The following is a 24,733-nucleotide window of genomic DNA, read 5'->3' as shown; positions in this document are numbered from 1 at the left end:
TTGGCGAGAAGACTGGTACTCGCTGCCATCCACCCCCTCCCCGCTCTTCTCAGGCCTGACAGAAGACCAGAACCACAGACGGCGCAAAGTACCGACTCTGGTAGAATTCAGAAAGGGAGGATAAAAGGAAGCGGATAACTCTGAGCCGCGCGGCTCCGCGGCAGGAACTCGGCAGAGCTAACACGCGCCCGCTCCGAGGAGCCTCCCGTTACCTTGGTGATGCAGAAGTTATCCCCACACGGGCAGGGGTAGAAGTAGGTCTCCGAGTCTTCGTCGTATTGGAAGTCCTCGATCTCCACCTCATCGTGAAATACCGCCATCGTCACTGGAACCGGCACAGGTCTCTCAGCTTCGCCGTCCGACCCAGGCCGGGGCCCCGGGCCAACTTGGCTGGCGCCCGCCCACACGGGAGTCTTCACAGAGCACCCGCGCGCGGAACCCCGCTTCCGGCCCACGGAGGCCCGCTTCCGGCGCAGAGACAATGACGCAACTCCGGGAGTCAGGCCAAAGGGGTGACCGGGCAGCGGTCACCATGGAGATGGCGGCTCTAGGGGGCGGAGACACGGGCGAATAGGGCTCGCGGCTCGGGGTCGATCGGGCGTCGCTCCGCCTATCGGGCGACAGCAACCAATGGCATGTGGGTTTCTCTCACGCGCCTGTGCGTCACTTCGAGGACGCCGGAAGCTCTCCAGAGCCGGGGCGGGGCTTGGCGCTGCGCGAGCGGCTGGGTCGGCGCGGGGGTGGCGGCGGTGTGGAGACTCCCGATTGAGGCGTAGTGTTTCGTGTCTCACGTCCGTGGGCCTCAGGCCTTAAGCAGACTCCGTAGGAGGCCCCGGTCGGCCTAGGTAGCGTCAGCCCGGCCCTTGGCGCCGCTGGCGGAAAGCGCTTTGCGGGGTGAGAGGCGGCGGCGGGAACTGCTCAGCCCCCTGGACCTCCCCGGTGAGGGACGGAAAGCTGAGGTCTTGATTCACCGAGTGACTTTGAGCTCCGAGCGGCGCGTGGCTTGTGATCGGGCCGCGCTCGGCTGTCCAGGTACAGCCCGGCCTCTCCCTCAGCCCAGATTCTCTTCAGAGGCCCGTGAGGTGTGTGGTCGAAAGGACCAAGCGAGGTCTGTTACGCGGGGTTGACGCTCAGTGTCATTCTTCCACCAGTGCTGGGAATCTAGGTGTCATTCATTCCGTGTTAGTAGTCTTTAAACGGAGATACAGAGAGTCACATGTCTTGACCGAAATCGCACATCTGGAAAATGAAGAGCCTGGCTGTCCCCAAAGCCTAGGAACGAATGACTTAACTGGTGTTGAACCACAGGTCCGGGAATTGGTGATGGACAGGGAGGCCTGGCGTGCGTGGGGTCGCAAAGAGTCGGACACGACTGAGCGACTGAACTGAGCCGAACCACAGTTTCTTCTTTGAAAGAGAAATGGAATCAGCACGCAGAGTTATTATAATACCATGAGGCCTTAATATACGTTAAAGTGAAATGAAGATAAAAGGTGATACGTCTTGTGTTGGCAAAGTGGGGTTTCATGGGAGTTTTGCTCTATCACTAAGTATTTATTCAAATCTTGGTAGAGTAGGAAGGCAGTGGGGAAAAGCCCTATTGAAAAGCAGATCTGGGCTCAGAAGATGACTGTTTGGATCTGGGAGCTGGATATTTATGTTCTTTGGCTTTATTTCCTCTTCTGACTGAAAAAGAGTTGGATTAGAGATGATTTACAAGACTCCTTTCAGGTCTAACATTTTACTTTTGCGTGGAAATTGCGAGTTTTACGTGGTTCAGCAATCACATGTACCATATTTAATTTATGTTAGCATAATACATATGTACACTTCCCTATGCTTATTTATGCATACACAAATGTTTGCATGAATTAATTTTGTGTGTGCTGAAGTTCCAGCTGGTTTAGCTCCTTTAAAGCTTGAAAACCTAATGGTAAAGGAGTCTTTGGGAGATAATTTGGAAGTTACATTAAACGGGTTTATAGAATATGGCAGAGGCCTCACAAACATTGTGTTTTCCTTAATTGGAGATCTAACCAGCAGTTGGAAAGTGTTTGTTAAACATTTGTTAAACTCATTGCGGGTTAACTGGACTGATTTCTGCTTTGAGCAAAGGAGCAGCAAAGCCCTTTTGGTAAAGCCTGTGTAGTTCAGAGGCTGCTCGCTGTGTCTGTGAGTGAAGTGAAAGTCGCTGAGTCGTGTCCGACTCTTTGGGACCCCATGGACTATTCTCCAGGCCAGAATACTGGAGTGGGTAGCCTTTCCCTTCTCCAGGGGATCGTCCCAACCCAGGGATCAAACCCAGGTCTCCTGCATTGCGGGCGGATTCTTTATCATCTGAGCCACAGGGGAAGCCTTTGTAGACCAGGATTTTCCCAGGGAGCCTCTTGGAGAGAGGAGGACAGAGTTGATAGCGTCAGAATTATAGTCCCAGTGATCATTTTGAGGTCGGGAATCTTTTTGTTCTTTAGTACTTCTGAGCATAAGTACCTCCAGAATAAAGGTGAGTTGTTTTTGAAGGTCCGGAAATGGGTGCATATTTGGTTCATGGAAGTATACATTGGTAGACCTTTTAGGAAGCAGTTTGGGTCTGTCAAAAACAATTTGCTGAGGAATTTTGAAATCTGAAGTTAGTAATCCTAAAAGTTACAGGAGTTGTTGGGTGATTTTTCTTTATAATTTCTTTGTAATTTTCCAACTTTTCTTTGAGTATGTATTACCTCAAGTAGAAAAAGGAAGGTGAACGAGCCACTTTACTAGTAGTAGTTGACACTGTGTGCCAGACCCTGTAGCAAGTGGTGTTTAGATGCATCCTGTTATTAAAACAACGAGGCATAGGTATCACTCCCATTTTCAACACTGGGAAACCTGAGGGTTTAGAGGCTTAGGTTTAGACACTTGCCTAAAAGGGCCAAGCTAGTGAATGGCAGGAAGCTACGGTGAGAACTCGGGCCTGGCTGAGCCCAGAACTGGGTCTTCATGACCTTCAGTACCATCTGTGATCTGATGGTGCTTGAAGCGGAGCTGGGTTAAACAGACAGCTCTGGCAGTCTAAGAGGGCTCAGATTTTCCTTTAGAGTGGAGCCGGTTCCCTTGAGACATGACTTGGGGGTCCCCTTGGCTTTGCGTGCTGCTTTCCTCCTGCCATCTGTTGCCGCATCCCTTGTTGGGCCAGAGCTGGGTCCCCTTATGGATCTGTCAGTTGGAGTGCATACTGCGCTGAAGAAAGTAAAACTGTAGCAAAACCCGGGATGCGTTATTTTACGCCACCCAGCGTTTGTGAATAAAACGTAACAGTGACTGCTGAACTACATTTATTCCTAGAAAAGAGTGGACACGTTTCATAATGAGATATCTTTGGACTCGGAGTATGACAAAAGCAAGTTTAATAGTAGCTATACGGTCATTTGTGATCACAGATTTATGGTTTAAAAATAAATTTTTAAAAATCGTACTGCTGCTGATTTGGAAAACAACAGTGACCAAAATTCTTAGCATGAGATTGAATTTAGAACTAGGTCACACTTAGGTCACAGCAGCTGTGTTTTATGAGTGTTGTTGTAGGTCGGGCTGGGCAGTTGTGTTTTTGGCACATAACCCGCTGCCTCTCTAGATTGGGTTGTTTTAGTGATCCTCCTGCGTGCCAGGTGTTTCCCCAGACATGTACCCGTTTCAGCAACCCAGTGAGGTAGTCTTGGAATTTCCATTTAAAAAGGGGAAGAGGTGACTGGCCCAAGGTTGAAAGCCAGAAAGGAGTCAGATCTGAGCCTGGTTCTGCTGGTTCTGACTCCAACACTCTGCAGTAACTTGTATTTCACTCGGGTCCCCTTTCTGAATGCCAAGAACCCCTTTGCCTCCTCACCGGCACCTGGGATTCTAAATCGGCAAGTGCCGTGCAAGCTCTGAGTTTATTTCTGTGTGTCCCTGCTCTTTGAGGCATTCTTGGTTATTTTTTCTTTCTCTCACTGCCTGCTCACACGTCATCCTGTCTCAGCAAGTGATAGGGCTCTAGCTTCAAAATCTAGTCCCTGTTCATCTGTTTCTGTCTTAGTTTTATTCTGTCTGAGCTTAGCAGGGCACCTTCTAACTGAACTTCCTGCTTCAACTCTTGGTCTGTTCTTTTCAAGGCAGCTGGAGTGACCCTTTAGTGTGAGTGAGATCACGCCCCTCCCCTGGTTTGTTCAAGCCCTGCAGTCGCCTCCCTTCGCCTTTAGAAGGAGGCCTGCCCCCAGCCACGGCCTGCCGTGGCCTGGCACTGTCCGTGCTGTGGCTCATCTGTCCCGGGCCCCGGCTGTCTGCCCTGCAGACGCGCTGGTTGTGCTCCGTCTCTCACACCAGCCTCGTTTCTGTGCTGGGGCCTCTGCTCCTTTGCTCTGCACTTGTCCTCATCGTCAGGTCTCAGCTCAGACTCCTTGAGAGAGACCTTTCCTGATATTCCCCAACCTCCATCACTCTTATTTCCCTTGCACACTCACCGTAATCTGTGTCTTCTAGTTATCTGTTTATTAGCTGCCGTAGACATTGTGATAAAAGCTTCGTGTAACGGCAGAGGCCTTGTGTCTGGCTCTTTGTTGTGTCTCCGCAACCTAAAATAGTGCTGGATGCCCCAGTAATTGTTAAATAATTTGAATGTACTTGTTGAACAGAAACTAGTATAGTTCATTTTAAATCTTGAATTTAATCTGTTGCTTGTAGGACTGCTTAAATGGCTATATGTTTCATTTAGTATTTATGATACTTTTCTCTGTTTCAGAAATAAAATAACTTTTTGGTGAGGTAAGGCCCAAATGAGGATACAAACGTTGATGGAATGTTCTTTTTTGTATAGTTTTGAAAATTACTTAATATATATTTTGTATAGTTAATTAATGTTTACATTGAATGAATAAAACCATTGGACACATTTCAAGATACGGATAGGTGTTTTCCTTTTTGTTTTGTATTGTTTACTTTATTTTTTGAATGTGGCATTGTTTTAATTGAAGTACGAGTACATGCATGCTCGGTTGTGTCCTGTTCTTTGCAGCCTCCTGGATTGTAGCCCCCCAGGCTCCTCTGTCCATGGAATTCTCCAGCTAATAATACTGGAGTGGGTTGCCATTTCCCACTCCAGGGGATCGAACCTGCATCTCTTGTGTCTTCTGCATTGGCAGCCACCTGGGAAGCCCTTGTTGAAGTCTAGTTGATTTACAGTGTCCCTTAGTTTCAGGTGAACACCACAGGGATTCAGTTATATTATACATACATGTATATGTATCAGATTCTCTTCCCTTATAGGTTTGTACCTAATACTGAGTGTAGTTCCCTGTGTTATATGATAGGTCCTCACTGGTTACGTGTTTTATATATAGTAGTGTGTATACGTTAAGCCCAGGCTCCTAACATATACCCCCTCTTCTTTGGTAACCATAAGTTTGTTTTCTGTGTCTGTGGGTCTGTTTCTGTTTTGTCGATAAGTTCGTCTGTATCATTTTAAATCCGTGTGTAGGTGATACCATATGCCTGTCTTTCTCTGACTTCACCTAGTTGTTAATCTCTAGGTCCATCCGTGTTGCTGCAAACAGCATTATTTCATGCTTTTTTATGGCTGAGTAATATTCCATTGTGTATTTTATGCACATTTTTATCCATTTCGTCTGTCAGTGGACACTTAGGTTGCTCCCATGCCTTGGCTGTTGTAAACAGTGCTGCAGTGAGCACTGGAGTGTGTGTATGTTTTCAACTGTGATTTTCTCCAGGTACATGTCCAGGAGTGGGATTGAAGGATCATATGGTAGCTCTACTTTTAGTTTTTTAAGGAGCCTCCATACTCTTCTCCATAAAGGCTATACCAGTTTGCATTCCCACAGACAGTGTAGAATGGTTCCTTTTTCTGCACATGCTCTTTAGCATTTAGTATTTGTAGACTTTTTGTTGATGGCCATTCTGAGTGGGGTGAGGTTGTACCTCATTGTAGTTTCGATTTGCATTTCTCTAATAATTAGTGATGTTGAGCATCTTTTCATGTGCCTTTTCTGCTGTCTGTGTGTCTTTGGGGGAAATGTCTGTTTAATCTTATGCCCATTTTTTGATTGGGTTATTTTTTTTATGTAGAGCTGTTTGTGTATTTTGGAGATTAAGCCCTTGTGGGTCAGTCACATGGTTTGCAAATATTTTCTCCCATTCTGTAGATTCTTTTTATTTGGTTTATGGTTTCTTTTGCTTTGCAAAAGCTTTTAAGTTTAATTAGGTCCCATTTGTTTATTTTTGTTTTTATTTTTATTACTCTAGGAGACAGATTTTAAAAAATCTTTCTGCTATTTCTGTCAAAGAGAGCGCTGTCTATGTTTTCCTCTAGGATTTTGATAATATCCAGTCTCACATTTAGGTCTCTAATTCATTTTGAGTTTATTTTTGTGTGGTGTGAGGAAGTGTTCTAATTTCATGCTTTTACATGTAGCTGTCCAGTTTTCCCAGCACCACTTATTGAAGAGACTATCTTTTCTCCATTGTTTGTTCTTGCCTCTGTCATAGATTAATTGACCACAGGTGCCTGGGTTTGTTTCTGGGCTTTATCCTGTTCCATTGATCTGTATGTCTGTTTTTATGCCAGTACCATACTCTTTTGATGACTGTAGCTTTGTAATATAGTCCGAAGCCATGGAGTCTGATTCCTTCAGCTCTGCATTTCTTTCTCAAGATTGTTTTGGCTTTTCAGGGTTTTTTGTGTTTCCATACAAATTAAAACATTTTTTTTGGTTCTAGTTCTGTGAAAAATTCCATTGGTAATTTGATAGAGATTGCATTGAATCTGTAGATTGCCTTGGGTAATATAGTCATTTTGACAGTATTGATCCTTCTAACCCAAGAACATGGTCTGTCTTTCCGTTTGTGTCATCTTTGATTTCTTTCATCAGCTTCCTATAGTTTTCATAGTATAGGTCTTTATCTCCTAAGGTAGGTTTAATTCCTGAGTATTTTATTGTTTTTCATGTATGGTAATTGCAATTCTTTTCTTACTTTCTCTTTCTGATCTTTCATTGTTAGTGTATCAGAATGCAACAGATTTCTGTGTATTAGTTTTGCATCTTGGGACTTTACCAAATTCATTGATGAGCTCTAGTAGTAAATTATTTAGTATATGTTAATTTTCTATAGTTAGCTAATACTTTCATTGAGTATATAAAGTCACTGGATGTGTTTCAAAATATGGATGGGTTTTTCCCTTTAAATACCTTATTGCTTTAGAAGGCACTTTGAACACAGTTTGATAAAATACCCCTTATTTACCAGTAGGTGGCACTCTTGGTCATGGTTACTATTGTTAAAAAACAAGATTGTAGAACTTTAAAGAAAACAGCTTTTAAAAATTAAGTTTTCTTTGTTTTCTAGTTCAAGTTGAGCAGTAGATCAAACAGTATAATCACTAAAAGATGTGTCTTAGATGAGGCAGCTTATTGTAGCAACAGATGTCCAAAACACTGAGCAGAACAGTGTGTCCATATTTGCCTGCACGTCAGTTAAATTTTGTCAGGGAGGTTGGGCCCAAATGACATGTACCTGTTATCAGCCCAGCCACTGGTCTGGTTGTTCATGGGGTGGAGACCCTAAGCAGCAGGAGATACAGACGGTTCAAGAAAGATGAGGGGGTGTCGCTGGTGGCTCAGCGGTAAAGAATCCACCTGCAATGCAAGAGACGCAGGTTTGATCCCTGGGTCGGGAAGATGCCCCGGAGGAGGGCAGGCAACCCACTCCAGTATTCTTGCCTGGGAAATCCCATGGACAGAGGAGCCTGGCAGGTTGTAGGACATGGGGTCGCAACAGAGTCGGACTTGACTCAGCAGTGAAACAACAAGAAAGATGAAAGAGAGAAGCAGCAAGAGAAACAGACGAGAAAAGTGGGAACATGAGGAGGAGTGGATGGAAGGGGGGCGCCATTGAGAGTAGCTTGGCTGTGAGGTGATGCTTGCCTGTTACAATGAGCCTTTGCTTTTACTGCTAAGAAACAGGAGTGGTTTCCTTTTTTTTTTTTTTAAATAAGTTCATTTATTTATTTTTGGCTGTGCAGGGTCTTGGTTGTGGCTCAGGGGCTTTCTCTGGTTGTGGTTAGCGGGGGTTGTGAACATGCTTCTCGTTGCGTCGGCTCTAGGAGCACAGGCTTCAGTAGTCATGGCTCACAGGCTTAGTTGCTCCTAAGCACGTGGAATCTTCCTGGACCCGGGATTGAACCCACGCCCCTGCATTGGCCGGTGGACTCCCATCCGCTGTGCCACCAGGGAAGTCCCGAGATGGTAGTGCTTTTGAACAGCTTCCCAGACATTGTTCTTACATGTTGTCTCTGCTGTTGAAGGACCTCGGTGAGAGTTTCAGTGGATGGTGCTGTTTCTGCTCCAGCCCGTGTGTGTCCCAAAGGTCTCGGTGTGATTCCAGGACCAGAATATTGCATGTCAGCCAGCCAGCTGTACACTTAACGGCTCCTAAACTCTCATGGACCTCTGAAGTAAGTTTTGCCTCTTTCTTTCAGTGACTAATATACCATTTTGGGTTTAGCACATTCAGAGGAGAGAAGCTACGTTTTATGTGAGGTGGAAAGAGGCCTTTCACTTCTTTCATTTTACTAGAGAGAAAAATGGCAAGTAGCGTGTTTATCCACAGTGGCAAGAAATAGATCTTTTATCCGAAGACCAGTTAGAAAGCAGTGGCTTTTTTAATATGATTCGGTTGTAACTCAACGAATTACATATAATTGTCACCTCTCAATTTATTTACTTTTATTTCCTGTCTGGGTCTTCTAAAATATCTTCAGGCTCCCCAAGGTCTTTGTCTTGTTCTTGTGGCCCCAGGGCCTGCCACATGATGGACTCTTACTAAATATTTGTCAAATGAAGGGCTAAAATAATGAGTGTGGTGTAGAAATGTGGCACACTTCCCTTGGAGTAGGAATGTAGACTTCACTTGAATATTTTCTAACATTGTATTTGTTACAATTCATTTATATAGTACCTTCCAAAGAGCTCCGGAAATAGTGTTCACATACATTTTCATTTATTCTGAAGTCAACTAAGATAGGAAAGGACAGATATATATGGCAATATAACTTGTTAAAAGTGGCCATCCTAAGCAGTGTGCTATCGTGCTAAGTCACTTCAGTCATGTCCGACTCTTTGTGATCCCATGGACTGTAGGATTAGACACCTTTGTCCTTGGGATTCTCTAGGCAAGAGGGGAGAAGGCAATGGCAACCCACTCCAGTGTTCTTGCCTGGAGAATCCCAGGGACAGGGGAGCCTGGTGGGCTGCTGTCCATGGGGTTGCACAGAGTCGGACACCCTGAAGCGACCTAGCAGCAGCAGCAGCAGCAGCAGCAGCAGCAGCAGGCAAGAGTACTGGAGTGGGTTGTCATGCCCTTCCCCAGGGGATCTTCCCAGCCCATGTCTTTTATGTCTCCTACATTGGCAAGCGGGTTCTTTACCACTAGTACCGCCTGGGAAGCCCATGTAAGCAAAGAAGGATTTAAGAATTAGCAGAGAAAAAAACAGAGTGACAGGAAGCAAAAAAATGTCATCTGACTCCCGATCAGTGGTTTTCCTGATAGGCAGTGGTTTTTTTTTTCTTTAAACTTGTTATTGAAATTTGACATGTAAATGGAAGTACATAAATCCTAAGAAGACTGCTTGGTTGAATTTTTAAGACAAAATTTTGGGGGAGCAGTTTTAGGTTCACAGCAAGATTGAGGGCGAGTGCAGAGTTTCCCTTCCACTCCCTGCCCCCACACATGCACCGCCTCCCCACCATCCACAGCCCCCACCAGAGTGGGGCCTTAATCTCCGACCTGTAATTGGTGAACCGGCACTGACTCGGAGAGTCCTCCCACGTCTCACAGCACGGCCCGCTCTTGGTGATGTATGTTCTGTGGGTGTGGACAAGCGTATGATGACGTGGATCCATCATTACGGTGCCATTTGGAGTATTACTGCTCTGAAACTCCTCTTGTGTTTGAGGAATTTTCTTCAAAATGAAAATACCCATATAATCAACATTCAGATTAAGAAACAACTTTGTCACGGTCACCTCGCCATGGGTGACTGCTAATTTGATTTCCAACTCAAAGATTCATTTTTTCCTGCTTTTGTACTTTGTATGACTGGACTTGTAGACTAGGTGCTTTGTGTAGGTGCTTTTTTGAGTCTTTTCTGTCATTCTTTTCATTTACTGAGGTATTTGTGTTACTCATTTATGTTACTGCCTGTGGTTGGAGTCTGTTTATTCTCATTGCTGTGAAACTTTGAAAATTTGTCTGCCCTTTTCTCTTTATCTCATAAGAAATATTGCAGACTTACGTGGTGCTCTGGGCAGAATGTAGTTACTAGGCAGTTACAGAATCTGCTGTCCTCTTCTGTGATAGCATAAGGTCAGTGACATGAGCTCGGTCAGAGATTTTGGAAACCGATAGAGCACAGGAATATTTGCCAGCCCCGGTAATCACTGATGCACATGCATGGTGGGGTCAGTAGGCTCAGCTCTAAATAGCAGCAGCGGTTTTGTCAGGGTGGAGCTAGGTCTTTAATCATTTTGCTGTTAGATCAGCTTGTAGCATCAGCAACAAAAATCCAAACTCTTCTTCACTGGCCCTAAGACAGTCTGATGTTTCCCTCCTTTTTCTTGGAATGTTGTGACTTTGAGTTTGCTGTCTCCCAGGAAGCACCATGGTGGTCGTGATCCCCAGGCTGCTGCGAGGCTCTCTGGGCGCCATCTGCACTCAGGCGGCTCCGCTGAGATCAACACCCAGCGCGTTGCGCTACCTCACTCGGAGCAGGTGAGTGGTCACCTTCAGTGTCGTTTGCAGCAGGTGTTCAAAGAGCCCCGACCTGCTGAAGACGGTGGGAGGCAAGTCATAGCATCTTCCTTGACTATGCCTGCTGTCAGTGGGTCGCACACTTTAGTTAGTGTATAGACTCCGGGGCTGTTCTCCAGGGTCCATAGTGCTCCATTGTACCCGGGACAGCCAGTCACATTGTGTGCTGGGCGGCGTTCCTCTCCAGTCACAGGTGCTGGATAGTCACAGTAATTAATACTGCAATTAATTTTTAGGAGGATAATACTTAATAACCTAATTTTACTTTTTATTAAAGTGTAATGAAATCCAAAAGGAGACCTGATCACTTGGAGAGAACTGCAGATGTCGTTCGCCAGGAGGTTTGTATCTCGGGCCAGGGCAGGTTCTCCTAGCTTGCAGTCTGCACACGGTTAGGCCCAGCTTACCACAAGGGCTTTAGATGAGCTTGAATCCCTTTGAGGGACAGTCCGGGCAGGTTTGTTATATTTCTGTCCAGAACTTCTCCAAATGTGACTTGGGACAACTGATTTGAAAAGATGATAGCCAAATACTCCAGTCATTCCCTTTAAAGTCAGAATGGATGGATTTGTTTCTGATGAAGGGAGTGTTGTAGCAAAGGAGGGAACTGGCCTCACAGGCATAAGGTTTAGGGTGCTATTTTAGGAAGAGATCTTCCTTTAGAGCCTAAATTTTATGAGTAGCTTGCCTTTTCTTTCTCTTTTGGCACCATGTCTCAAAGTCCTTGTTCCTCTCCCTACTTTAGAACAACTTATTTCATCAAAAGGGAGAAAGCACTGACATCTGAGAAAGGAGGGTGAATGAGCTCTCTTACCTTCCCATGTGCAGATTTTCCTCCATATTCAGACCACGGAAGGGCTAATCCACCAACCCGAAGGGGTTCACGGGCTGGGGAATAAAGGATCCTCACCCGTTACCTCCGTGAGTAACCCCGTTTTCTTTTAAAAACATAAATTAGATATTTGATTTTTCTTTTGAATGATTCTTCAAATACTTGGATTGTGTTTAGCTTAGTTTTATAGGTATTTTTAAACTACTGGTTAAAAAACTATGTATTTTATATACAGAAGGATTATCTACTTCTATAAACATGGTCAGAAATTGTATTGTTGCTATCGTTTAATTTTTAGTGGTAATAATAGAATTTAATATAGGAGAGCATTATTTGGGCTCCACTTTTCAAGCTTATTCTGCTTTCAGAAAACTGCTTTGGGACCAAGAGTGGTGCATTTGTGGGTTCAGCTTTAAGCACGTGTGTTTTGAGGAGTCTGTGCAAAAGTAGTTCAGCACAATAGATTCGTGGATGTGTAGGAAAATGTGCTTTTCCCACTGATGGTAAATCTGAAAATACTTTTTCTGGTTTGTTGAACACACAAAAGTGCTGATTCTGTAAATGTGATATTTGTTAGTGCCGGGGTCCAGCCCTGGCTGATCCAGGGTATTCGAAGTGGGGATGGCGTCGGCGAGGGTCAGGATACAATAGCTTCAATTAGATATTAATTAAAGATATAAAGAGTAATAGAATAAGGATAGCTCAGTAGGAAAATTCAGTGGAGAAAAGAGGCTGAGTAGCTTGGTTTATGCGGGAGACCAATAAAACTTCAAGACAAGAAGTTTGCACCACTTATGCAGGCCGCAGGCGTCCTTCCATTCTCCCGAAGGAGAGGAGACACTGAGGCCTCCCCGGTCGGATCTTAGAAGCCCAGGCATAATTAGTAAGCATGGCGGGTTCCACGCTCCAGATGGAGACTCAGCCAGAGTGAGAGAGAAAGAGACATGGGGAGACCGGTATTTCGAGAAACTGATCCCCTTTCTTTATTTTCCATGGTCTACTTTTATACACTGAGATGTTATGCAAAAGTCACGTGGGGTCAGCAGTCCTGACTTTTATCAAAGTCAGGTGCTTCATACAAATGTATACAGAGGTCTTAGGGGTGTTACATCATCTTCTGGCCAGGGGGGCCTGCTGACAATTTATGACCCTCTCCTTGTGACAGTGGTCAGAACACTTTTTTCTCCAATGGTGATTATTCTTAAAATAGACGCCACCCAAATAAAGTTACATTCCTATAGGGTGAGGGTGTAGTGGGTTTTAGTTAAGGAAAGAATTTACTTAGCCTAAGGTCTAACGCGATTAATATCAAAGGTTAATAGTTATTTCTTCTATATATTCATTAATGTGTGTAAGGGCAGGGGATATGGAGACTTAGCAACAAACATTGGCTCAACAAATGAAAAACCCTTCACCAATACAATTTCTGATCAGCCCATTATACTTATACTAATAGTTTTCTAACTTTTCTAAGGAACCTGTTTTTAGAAGGTTTAAAGCATCTCATGCCTCTCACGGTTGGGAGGCTGTGAGCAATCACATGTGGCCGGACAAGCCTGTCAGGCAGGCTAGAGAACCTTCAGAGGAGTTTGTAGGTTAAAACACTCTTATCACGCCCAGGAATTATCATTAACTGGAGCTCTAAGTTAACTCCTTTTCCGAAAGAGGTGGTGGGGGACAGCCCCCCGTAAAGTCAGAGGTGTAGGTGAGAGCACAAAGTAGTAAAGTAGGCAGGCTCTGGTTAATGGGGGTAGATGCTCGAGGAGTTCCAGGGGGACTCCTGAGGCTCGATCCCGCCTTTGCGTATGTCGAGCCTCCTTCCTCATGACCTTTGCCATGGGCGGAGTACCTCACTCTGGCCCCCAACATGTTAGAATTCCTTTTTGAAAAGTAAAGCCTTGCCAGTTTTGAAGAAAAAGCAGTTTATGTAGCAGGCTTGGACTGTACTTTTTTCTGTTGTATTTTGAGGCAGGTGGAATCAGAGTTGAGTTTGGCAGCCTTTCCTTAAAGAGCCAGAGAGTGAGTGTTCAGGCTCCCAGGGCCGAGCTGTCTTAGTTACAGCTGCAGAACTCTGCCTTTGTCATGAGGATGGCCCTAGGCAGCATGTGCACACATCGGTGGGGCTGCTTTCCAGTGAAACGGTATTTACCAGGACACCCGGATTTGGCCCGTATTTTGAATGTAGTTTGCCAATCCCTCACTTAGAGTAGCATTTCAGAATTTGCCAGGACAAAACTGCTGAGACTTGTGAGAGGTTATTTTGAGCCAAGTTGAAGAAAACTTGACAGAAAGTCAGTGTAAGCTCCGTTGGTGTGATTGAACAGCTGAGAGTTTCAATGCCCGGAAGTCAGAGATTTGTGGGGCAATTCCAGTTGTGGCATCGCTTGCGGGGAGATGGGGCAGATTTTTTCCAGCGGCAGCTCCTCTCCTCTCCACTCCTCTGCACAGAAGGAGAGCAGGAGCTGGGGGCTGAGGGCTGGGTAAAGCCTGGGGGTGTTGAGAGCCGTGACCTCCATGGTGTGAGGTGACCAGGGCCTCGCCCACACCCCCAGAGGGCAGCCCCCTGCCGTAGAGCAGGCCCTCAACTCGGATGCGTGGGCACCACTTCCTCCTCAGGCCTGGCCGGATCGCACCCTCCTTACCTCATCTGCTGGCCTTGCCGTTTGGCGAGAGCACTTCACAGAACTCCCCACGTGTCATTTCCCGTCAGCTCCAGCCGGGGAGGCAGCCTAAGGGTAGCGTGGCCCCTGCCTCTTCAGCACAGGGGGCAGAGCCTGGGGCCAGAGGGAAGCCCCACATCTGATTCCTGGTCCCTGGGACCCTGCGTCCAGAACGGGGCCCTCACCCCACCAGGAGCATCCTTTCTGTACTCACGGGGTTCCCTCTGCAGGAGTCCCTGAATGGCCATCCCGTGACGGTAATACCTCTTACCTGGGGCCTAGAGAGTCCTGCTGATGCAGGGAGCTGAGCTCTGAACTCAGGTTCACGTTTTCTCCTCTTAAGGATCCAGTGTAAGCAGTCTGGGTAACCTTAGAGATGTCAAGGAGATAAGAGTAGAGATACTGCAATGCAGTGAGGATTATTCATGCAAGACTAAGCTTTCACCCCAGAAGTCACTCCCTGCTTGGCCTCTATAGAGGGCTGGCCCTCTGAGCAAGACCTTTTCATCAATTACTGGGAGATTCTGGTAATGAAAGAATTTTAAACTTACTAATTCTTATGTTTTCTTTAAGAAATATACCAGACGCTAGGCTAGGTCCTGGGGCTGCAGTGTTGAAAACTATAGATAAGGTTCCTCATCTCAGATACTCAGTAGTCAGAAGAAACTGATTCTGTGCAGCTGATTAATTCTAATGCACTAATCCTTTTTCTCCCTCCCTCCCTTTCTTTTCGTTTTTTAAAAATTAAGTTTATTTTTATCAAAGTATAATTGATTGACAGTATTATGTTAGTTTCAGACGTACAGCACAGTGATTCAGTTATATACATACACACTTATATATGTGTGTGTGTCTTTTCAGATTCGTCACTCATAAGTTATTACAAAATATTGAGTATAGTTCCCTGTGCTATATGGTAGGTCCTTGTTGATTATCTATTTTATATATAGTAGTATGTATATCAGAGAAGGCAATGGCACCCCACTCCAGTACACTTGCCTGGAAAATCCCATGGACGGAGGAGCCTGGTAGGTTGCAGTCCATGGGGTCGCTAAGAGTCGGACACGACTGAGCGACTTCACTTTCTCTTTTCACTTTCATGCATTGGAGAAGGAAATGGCAACCCACTCCAGTGTTCTTGCCTGGAGAATCCCAGGGACTGGGGAGCCTGGTGGGCTGCCGTCTATGGGGTCACACAGAGTCGGACACGACTGAAGTGACTTAGCATAGCATAGCATAGTATGTATATCTTAATCCCTAATTCCTAACTTATTCCTGCCCCTCTCCCTTTGGTAACCATGAGTATTTTCTATTTCTGTGAGTCTCTTTCTGTTTTGTAAATAAGTTCATTTGTATCATTTTTTTTAGATTCCACATATAACTGATACCATGTGATATTTGTATTTTTCTCTCTCTGGCTTCAGTTCATATGATAATCTCTAGGTCTATCCATGTTGCTCTAAATGGCATTTTTCATTCTTTTTTATGGCTGAGTAATATTCCATTAGATACACACACACACACACACACACACACACACACACACATGTATTGTATATATATGTACCAAATCTTTGTCCATTCACCCGTCGATGGACATTTAGGTTGCTGCCGTGTCTTGACTGCTGTAAATATTGGGTTGCATGGCCAGGGATGAAACCTGTGTCCCTTGCATTGAAAGGCAGATTACCATTGGAACCACCAGAGAAGTCCCTCGTAGTTTTGATTTGCGTTTTTCTAGTAATGAGCATCGCTGAGCATCTTTTCACGTGTTTGTTAGCCATCTGTGTATCTTCTCTGGAGCAGTGTCTGTTTATATCTCCTGCCTAGTTTTTGATTGGGCTGTTTGATTTTTGATTTGAGCTGTGTAGTCTGTTTCTATATTTTGGGGATTAATCCTTTGTTGGTTGCATTGTTTACAAATTTTTTCTCCCATTCTGTAGGTTGTCTTTACATTTTGTTTATGGTTTCCTTTGCTTTGCAAAAGCTTTTAAGTTTAATTAGGCCACATTTGTTCATTTTTGTTTTTATTTCTATTACTCTAGGAGATGGATCCAATAAGATAGTGCTATAATTTATGTCAAAGAGTGTCCTGCATATATTTTCCTCTAGGAGTTATAGTGTCCAGTCTTACTTTTAAGTCTCTGATTCATTTTGAGTTTATTTTTGTGTGTGGTCTTAGGGAACATTTTAATTTAATTTTTTTACCTGTAGCTGTCCAGTTTTTCAAGCACCACTTATTGAAGAGACCATCTTTTCTCCATTGTGTATTTTTGCCTCCATCGTAGATTAATTGACTATAGGTCCATGGGGTTATTTTGGGGCTTTCAATCCTGTCCTGTTGATTTATGTGTTTGTTTTTATGCCAGTACCCTACTCTTGATGACTGTAACTTTGTAGTATAGTCTGAAATCGTGAGTCTGATTTCTCCAGCTATACTTTACTTCCTGAAGATTGTTGGCTCTTCAGGGTCTTTTGTGTTTCCATACAAATTAAAACATTGTTTTGTTCTGGTTCTGTGAAAAATGCCTTTGATAATTTGATAGGGATTGCACTGAATCTGTAGATTGCATTGGTTAGTATAGTCATTTTGACAATACTGATTTTTCCAACCCAAGAACATGGTATATTTTTATCTTTGATTTCTTTCATCAGCATCTCATAGTTTTCTGAGTACAAGTCTTCTGTCTCCTCAGGTAGGTTTCAGTCAGTTCAGTCGCTCAGTCGTGTACAACTCTTTGCGACCCATGAGTCGCAGCACGCCAGGCCTCCCTGTCCATCACCGACTCCCGGAGTTCACTCAGACTCAGGTCCATCGAGTCGGTGACGCCATCCAGCCATCTCATCCTCTGTCGTCCCCTGTAGGTTTATTCCTCGGTATTTTATTCTTTTTGATGTGATCGTGCCTGTAGCTGTTCCCTTTCTCTCTGACCTTTGATGGTTAGTGTATAGGGACGCAGCAGACTTCTTGTACTGATTTTGTATCTACTACCTGACTTAACTCACTGATGAACTCTGGAAGTTCTCTGGTGGCATCTTTAGGGTTTTCTATGAGAAGGCAGTGGCACCCCACTCCAGTACTCTCGCCTGGAAAATCCCATGGATGGAGGAGCCTGGTGGGCTGCAGTCCATGGGGTCGCGAAGAGACTGAGCGACTTCACTTTCCCTTTTCACTTTCCTGCATTGGAGAAGGAAATGGCAACCCACTCCAGTGTTCTTGCCTGGAGAATCCCAGGGACGGGGGAGCCTGGTGGGCTGCCGTCTATGGGGTCGCACAGAGTCGGACACGACTGAAGCGACTGAGCAGCAGCAGCAGCAGCAGCATGTATAGTGTGATGTCATCTGCAAACAGCGACAGTCTTACTTCTTTCCCAATAGGGACCAGCCCCGCCCCTCCCTTTCCCCCTCTGACTGCAGTGACTGGGCCTTCCAGAAGTATGTTGGATAAAAGTGGCAAGAGTGGACCTCTTAGTATTGTTACCAGTTTTAGAGGAAATGCTTTCATTTCACTGTTGAGTATGATGTTAGTTGTGGGTTTGTCGTATGTGACCTTTATTATGTTGAGGTGGGTTCCCTGTAAGCCCACTTTCTGGAGACTTTTTATCATAAATGGATGGTTAATTTTACCAAAAGCTTTTTCTGCATTTATTGAAATAGTCCTATGGTTTTTATTCTCCAGTTTGTTCATGTGGTATGTCACACTAATTGATTAATGGATATTAAAACATTGATCAGGGGGTTTTTGCAGAAATTGATGCTTGTAGCCAGTGATTTGTTATGTAAGTGAATATTGAAACACGGTGGTCAATAACATTTGGGTAACAGAAGACGTATTACTACGCCTCTTGTCAATGATGTGTTAAAAAATTCTTGCATCCTTGGGATAAATCCCACTTGGTCGTGGTGTGTGATTCTTTTAATGTATTGTTGGATTCAGTTTGCTAGTATTATGTTGAGAATTTTTGCATCTATTTTCATCAGGGATGCTGGCCTGTAATTTTCTTCTTTTTGTGGTATTTGTGTCTAGTTTTGAAATCAGGGTGATGGTGGCCTTATAGAATGAGTTTGGAAGTATTCCTTCCTTTGCAATTATTTTGGAATAGTTTCAGAAGGATTGGTGTTAACTCTTCTCTAAGTATTTGATAGAATTCGCCCGTGAAGCCATCTGGTCCTGGAGTTTTATTTGTTGGGACTTTTTAAATCACAGTTTCAATTTCAGTACTTGTAATTGGTTTGTTCATATTTTCTCTCTCTTCCTGGTTCACTTTTGGGGAATTATATCTTTCTAAGAATTTTTCCATTTCTTCCAGGTTGTCCATTTTATTGGCATATAGTTTTTTGTAGTAGTCTCTTATGGTCCTTTGTCTTTTCTGTGATGTCAGTAGTAACTTATTTTACATTTCTAATTTTATTGATTTAGGTCCTCTCCCTTTTTTTCTTGATGAGTCTTGCTAAAGGTTTATCAATTTTGTTTATCTTTTCAGGAAATCAGCTTTTAGTTTTATTGATTGTTGTATTTTCTTTGTCTCTATTTCATTTCTGCACCAATCTTCATGACTTCTTTCTTTCTACTAACTTTGGGTTTTGTTTGACTTCTTTCTCTAGTTGCTGTAGATGTAAGGTTAGATTATTTGTGAGTTTTCTGATTCCTCGGGTAAGCTTGTATTGCTATAAGCTTATCTCTTAGAACTGCTTTCGCTGCATCCCATAGGTTTTGGATGGCTGTGTTTTCATTTGCATTTGTTGTTAGGTATTTTTTAATCTCCTCTTTGACATCTTCAGTGACTCATTGGTTGTTTAGTAGCTTATTGTTTAGTCTCCACGTGTTTATGTTTTTTGCAGTTTTTTTGCTTGTAATTGATTTCTAATCTCATAATGTTGTGGTTGGAAAAATTACTTGATATGATTTCAGTTCTCTTACATTTACTGAGGCTTGCTCTGTGGCCTCGCATGTGAGCTGTCCTGGAGAGTGTTCCATGTACATTTGAATCTTGCTACTTTCAGATGGAATGCTCTATAAATACCACTTACGTCCATCTGATCTAATGTGGCATTTAAGGGCTGTGTTCTTTTATTCTGTCTGGATGATCTGTTCATTGATGTAACTATTATGGCGTTACTGTCAATTCTCACTTGTTGTTAACATTTGCCTTGTATATGGAGGTGCTTCCTGTGCTGGGCACACATGTTTACAATTGTTACATCTTCTTCTTGGATTGATTCTTTGATCATTTTGTCCTTCAAAGTGGACAGCTTTGATCAAAGATCAGAGTGTCCTTCTTTATCTCTTCTAACAGTCTTTATTTTAAAGTCCATTTTGTCTGATACAAGTATTGCTACTCCAGCTTTCTTTTGATTTCCATTTGCACAGAATCTCTCTTTCCATCCCTTCACTTTCAGTCTGTGTGTGTCACTAGATCTGAATCAGGTCTCTTGTAGACAGCATATATATGGGTCTTGTTTTTGTATCCATTCAGCCAGTCTGTGTCTTTTGGTTGAAGCATTTAATTCATTTACATATAAGAGGATTATCATTTATATATGTTCTTACAGTCAGTCTTCTACATGTGAATGAGTTGCGTTCTGGGAGTGCGTTCATAAGTCCAATTTGTAAGTCCAACAGAGTTAACCTAGGCATCCAGCTTTTATAGATAACTTTTACAGAGATGTGAACTCACGTGATTGGACATGTGAATGCGTGTTGCATGTTTGAAAGTTAACAGCTTGAAGGTTCGTATGTGGGGGACTTACTTTATTGCCATTTTGTTCATTGTTTTTGATCTGTTTTTGTAGATATTTTTTTCTTCCTTTGCTGCTCTTTTGTTCTTCTGTGATATGATGACTATCTTTAATGTTGTGTTTGGATTCCTTTTTCTTATAGATTTTTCAGTTGCGGTTGTCGGGGTTTGATATAGCAGTCTGTATGTGTATGTATATGATGGTTTTAAGTTGCTGGTCTCTTATTACAAATGCATTTCAAATGCCATGTACGTGTACTCGCCTCTCCTCGTGATGACTGGTTTTGAGGCCCTGTTCGTGTGTGGGCTTTCCCTCCCTTTACTATACGTTTGTCTTTACCAGTGAGCCTTCCCGTTCCTTCACTTTCTTGTTTTCAGTTGTGGCCTTTGCTTTTCCGCTTAGAGAAGTTCCTTTAGTATTTGTTGTAAAGCCAGTCTGGTGGTGCTGAATTCTTTTAGCTTTTACTTATCTGTAGAGCTTTTGATTTCTCTGTCAGATCTAAAGGAGAGCCTTGCTGGGTGTTCACGGTCATAGGTTTTCCCTGTCGTCACTTTAAATGTTGTGTATCATGCCACGCTCTTCTGGCCTGCAGAGGTTTTGTTTTGCTTTTGTTGTGCTTTGACACCAAGTTGGAGGCTACTGGAGGGCTTCCTTGATGGCTCAGACGGTAAAGAATCTGCCTGCAATGCAGGAGACCTAGGTTCAATCCCTGGGTCTGGAACGTCTCCTAGAGAAGGAAATGGCAACCCCCTCCAGTATTCTTGCTTGGGAATTCCATGAACAGAGGAACCTGACCAGCTGCAGTCCATGAGGTCCCAGAGTCAGACACGACTTAGTCCTGGAAGAGATGATGGTGGCTTAGAGCAGGGTGGTGGGGAGTGGGGTGGGGTTGATGGGATTCACAGGTGGGTGGGGGTGTACACAGAGAAGAGGGCGGGAGAGCCAGAGACTTCTAGCTTTGGGGTTTGGATAATCGGGGAAGATGATGAAGGTAGCACATACTTGTTAAAACAGAAGAACAAGTTTGGAGGAAGGAATAAAGGGCTCTGTTTGGGGATAACCTGGGGTGGGAGGTGGAAGGTGGATGGAGTTACAGGTGAGATGAGATCAGCCATGAGCTTTGTCAGCTCACGTCATCCATTGAATCCACATGGAGATTATGCTGTTTTTACTGGTTTTGTATGTGCTTGAAGTTTTCCATAGTGAAAAAGAGAGAAACGTTGAGAGATAAAAGCGTTCTGTGTCGGATTATGTTGTTTGAAATGGAAACTGAAGTCTGCAGTTGAATGTGTGAGATTGGAGTTTGCGGCTGGAGATGAACAGTGTAAGCCTCGTGGAGAGGTGGGGGGTGGGCTTGCGGGACTCCGCCTGGGATGCGCCCACATCCAGCGGTCAAGCGGAAGAGGACGGGCCAGTGGAGGAAATGGGGCGGGAGGGTGATGAGCAGGTGTGGGTGAAGCCGGCGAGAAGAGCGCTTCCTGGAGGGCGCGGCAGCCACGTGGATTCTGAGTGGCCAGCGCTGGGCGTCCTGCGGTGGTGGTGGGCGGCCGGAGTGGCCACCTTCCATGCATTGCCGAGTGTGAATGCCTGCCAGGCTGTGGAGGGGAGTCGAGTGGGAAATAAGAAAGTGGAGCCAGGACCATAGACCACGCTTCAGTTTTTTATGTGGATGGGAGCAGGGACATGGGTAACAGCTCGATGAAGGGAGAAGCTTGTTTTGTGTGTTGTGTTTTGAAAAGCAGCAGAGCACAGTAGTCACGTGCCTGGATTCAGATCTCAGCTTTGCCGCTCAGCGGCTCTAGGACCTCAGTCTTCTCACGTGCAAAGTGGGGATGTCAGTGATACTCACTCCTTAGGGCTGTTGTGACCCTCGAGTCAGTTACTGTGCACGCAGTGCCTGGTAAGCTCTGTGTGTGGGCCCTGGCGGTCTCCTCCTGTGCGCATGTGTTGTCATGGAGACTAGGGAGGAGAGGGTGCTGCCTGAGAGAGGGGAGGCTTGAGGGGCAGAGAGCAGACTCGGTCTGGGTGGGCGGCCGAGTCTTCAGGAGGAGCAGGCGAGTGCGCACTCACACCAGGCCGCGGTGCTGGTGGCTCAGCCACTGCGGGGGTTGTGCAGGTGGCAGAGGGTGCGCTCTTTGCGCGCCAGTGATTGACTTCATAAAACCCGCCTCTTGTCATCAGATTCCTACTCATCAGGTTGCTCCGGCCTCAGCTGAAATCATGTCTCTGGGCCTTGGTGTCCTTGTGTGTAAGCACTATCCTTGACAGCGACTAAGTGTTCCTTCAGCCCTGAAGTGCTCTGTGCCCCGGCTGTGTTTTTGTTTCAGGTTGTCTCCAGTCCTAGCTTGGTCTCAGTTTTTAAGCCAGCAAAAGAATGGATGGGCGTGGATGGGGGAAGGCAGCCGGGCTTCCCAGAGAAAGGCCCGTTTCCTGCAGAGACTTCTGTAGCAGCAGGAACCTCAAAACACCATCCACAGAACCTTTCAGTCAGTAGGATGGCATTTCCTTGTAGGTGCTGACTCCGTCAAAGCATGAAAAGCGTGTGCTACTGGGAGCGGGCAGATGTATTGTGATTTTGTTGAACAGCAAAAGGGCTGTTTTATGGGAACTTCATTTCCTGCCATGTGTTTTAACTTAGGACGTGGCTGGTTGAGGTTTCAGTTGCAGAATCTTCTGATTCATTGAGTATAAGAACAAGTACACATGTTAAAACATACAGTTCCTCCATCATGTTTTCCCTTTTCACTAAAAGTAGAGAAAGAGTAGCATATAACCAGAGCCATGACTACAGATCTTAATATCATGAAATCGTTTTCAGAATAAAAATGATGTGGCCTTCAAGAAGATTTTGCTAGTGTTTTTCACTCTACCTCGCCAGGAATCTGTATATAGTGAACAGTATTTGTATTAAGAAAATAAAACGTTAAGAGGGAGACATGTCTTTAAAAATCGGGGATTGTGCAAGGCAGTTTGCATTTTTGCCCAGATTATTTAGACTAATCGCCACAGGAATGTTGCCTTCTTTGGTAATATAAGTAGGCAAAAAGCATCTGGGAACGTTTCCGTGAAGGCTATCCAAATGAAAAGTGGACCTTTCCAATAGGAGGTGTAACTTCTTTCCCTTCTTCACTGAATTCTTTATTTGGACTTTGGCAGACGGTTGCTGCTGGTATTTTACATGGTCTAGCGTCTGCTGACGGAGCAAGCTTGTGTTTCAGCTCAGGTTCTCTGTGCCCTCCCCCCGCCCCATGACTGTGAATGTCACTTCCCTGCCACCAGGTGACTCTTTGGGCTGTGTTTAAAGCTTGCACTTACCTAGATTTTAATGAATCTGACAGAAGCCCACTGTTACAGGTGAAATAATCGAGCTCTTGCTGTGTTTTCACGAATTATTATACTGAAAGAAAATAATGAAAACAAATGTTTCTTTTTAGTAAACCTAAAAAAAATATCGAGAGTAGTAATGTAATGGAGAGTCCTCTGATGATCGTTGCTATTTGTCTTTGTAATAAGATGTTTAGAGCGTGTGGCAAACGAAGAGTCCTATCCCACTGAAAAAATCCCCGTCTTCCCTGCCCTCTTCTGTGTTTTGAATATGAACTAGGCCAGGCTTTCTTTAATGGTCTCCCACCTCCTTTTTTCCTTTCTGTTTTGACCATAAAAAGCTCCTGAATTTCTACTAACCTTTGTTTTAGAAACCAATTTTAGGTCACTTTGAGTTAGAGTTTTGATCCATTCTGCAGATATTTACTGACTCTCAACTATGCATTTAGCTCTGTGCTTAAGGTGGGGAGTTGATCTAGATGTCGGTTCTGTCTCCTACCTGCAGGAGGCTTTTGGTTTGTGTGTGGAAAAGATATGTTCATGAATATTTCTATTTACATAAAACGTGCTAAGTAGGATAGACAGGCGGAAACAACAGAAATTCAAGCGAGAAGAGTGGGATTCCTGGCTCAGGGTGGTGGTGGGTGAGCCAGGGGAGGAGGCGTGAGGGGAGCACACGGAGCTGGCTCCGGCATGAGGGACGAGCCAGGCTGTGTGTGCCTGTGCCCAGTGTGGGTTTGACATGCTAAGTCCTCGGTGGGCCCAGAACGGAAGCCCCAGCGCAGGACATGGCTGCTTTGGCAGGGCCCCTGAGTGAGGCACAGCCTTCTCCACCTCGGCCTTGGGCTCCAGAAGGGTTGTGGAAGGAAGGAGCGTGGTGGGTTCAGTCGTGCGTGTCAGTGCCTTTGCCTTCGGGACAGAGCTCTCAGGCGGTCAAGGGCCAGGCAGACCTGGGTGTGACTCTGGGCTCACCCATGCCCAAGTGATCGTGAGCACATCACCCAACCTTCCTGTTTGCTCTTCTGCAGAATGGAGGGTAATAGTCCTGTCTCTTGGGGGGGAATATGGTTAGCTGTATTAGCTGCATGAATTAATGTACGTTAAACATCTACCTCAGAACCTGGAGTGCACCTGAGCTAAATGCCCCTCAGATGTTGGCTGTCGTCACAGAGAGTGTAGCTGTGAGCTGGCAGTTGGCAGAAAAGGAATGCCGCTTTGGGGTGAAGGGACAGTAGCTTTGGGAGCGCTTGAGGGCCTTGACCCCGAGGTGGAGAGCGAGCAGGGGTGAGGCTCCTGGTGAGGAGTGGGGGGAGGAGCAGAGAAGGGGCAGGGGGGCCAGGTCAGG

General features: G+C 44.9%; 2 protein-coding genes across 4 annotated transcripts in view; one reads left to right on the top strand and one right to left on the bottom strand.

Moving 5' to 3' along the window:
- The window catches only part of DPH3 (diphthamide biosynthesis 3), a 6,293-nt gene extending 5,833 nt beyond the window's left edge, over positions 1–460 (bottom strand). For both annotated transcript variants that reach the window (XM_010856724.1, XM_010856725.1), the window contains exon 1: positions 213–460. In XM_010856724.1, the coding sequence (XP_010855026.1) occupies positions 213–320 (108 nt within the window). In that variant the 5' untranslated portion in view covers positions 321–460. The remainder of the gene's footprint in view (positions 1–212) is intronic.
- Positions 461–684: 224 nt separating this feature from the next.
- OXNAD1 (oxidoreductase NAD-binding domain containing 1) overlaps positions 685–24,733 on the top strand; it is a 51,915-nt gene continuing 27,866 nt past the window's right edge. Inside the window, exons 1-5 of one of the 2 annotated variants that reach the window (XM_010856711.1) lie at positions 685–1,032; positions 8,330–8,479; positions 10,677–10,794; positions 11,111–11,174; positions 11,662–11,754. In XM_010856711.1, coding sequence (XP_010855013.1) covers positions 10,685–10,794; positions 11,111–11,174; positions 11,662–11,754 — 267 coding nt within the window. In that variant the 5' untranslated portion in view covers positions 685–1,032; positions 8,330–8,479; positions 10,677–10,684. The remainder of the gene's footprint in view (positions 1,033–8,329; positions 8,480–10,676; positions 10,795–11,110; positions 11,175–11,661; positions 11,755–24,733) is intronic. The other variant, XM_010856712.1, reaches the window with a different exon arrangement.

This window comes from Bison bison, unplaced genomic scaffold (genome assembly GCF_000754665.1).
Source record: "Bison bison bison isolate TAMUID 2011002044 unplaced genomic scaffold, Bison_UMD1.0 scf7180017864374, whole genome shotgun sequence".
Lineage (NCBI taxonomy): Eukaryota > Metazoa > Chordata > Mammalia > Artiodactyla > Bovidae > Bison > Bison bison.
The sequence above is the reverse complement of the archived record's forward strand: the minus strand, read 5'-3'. Positions and strand labels throughout refer to the sequence as shown.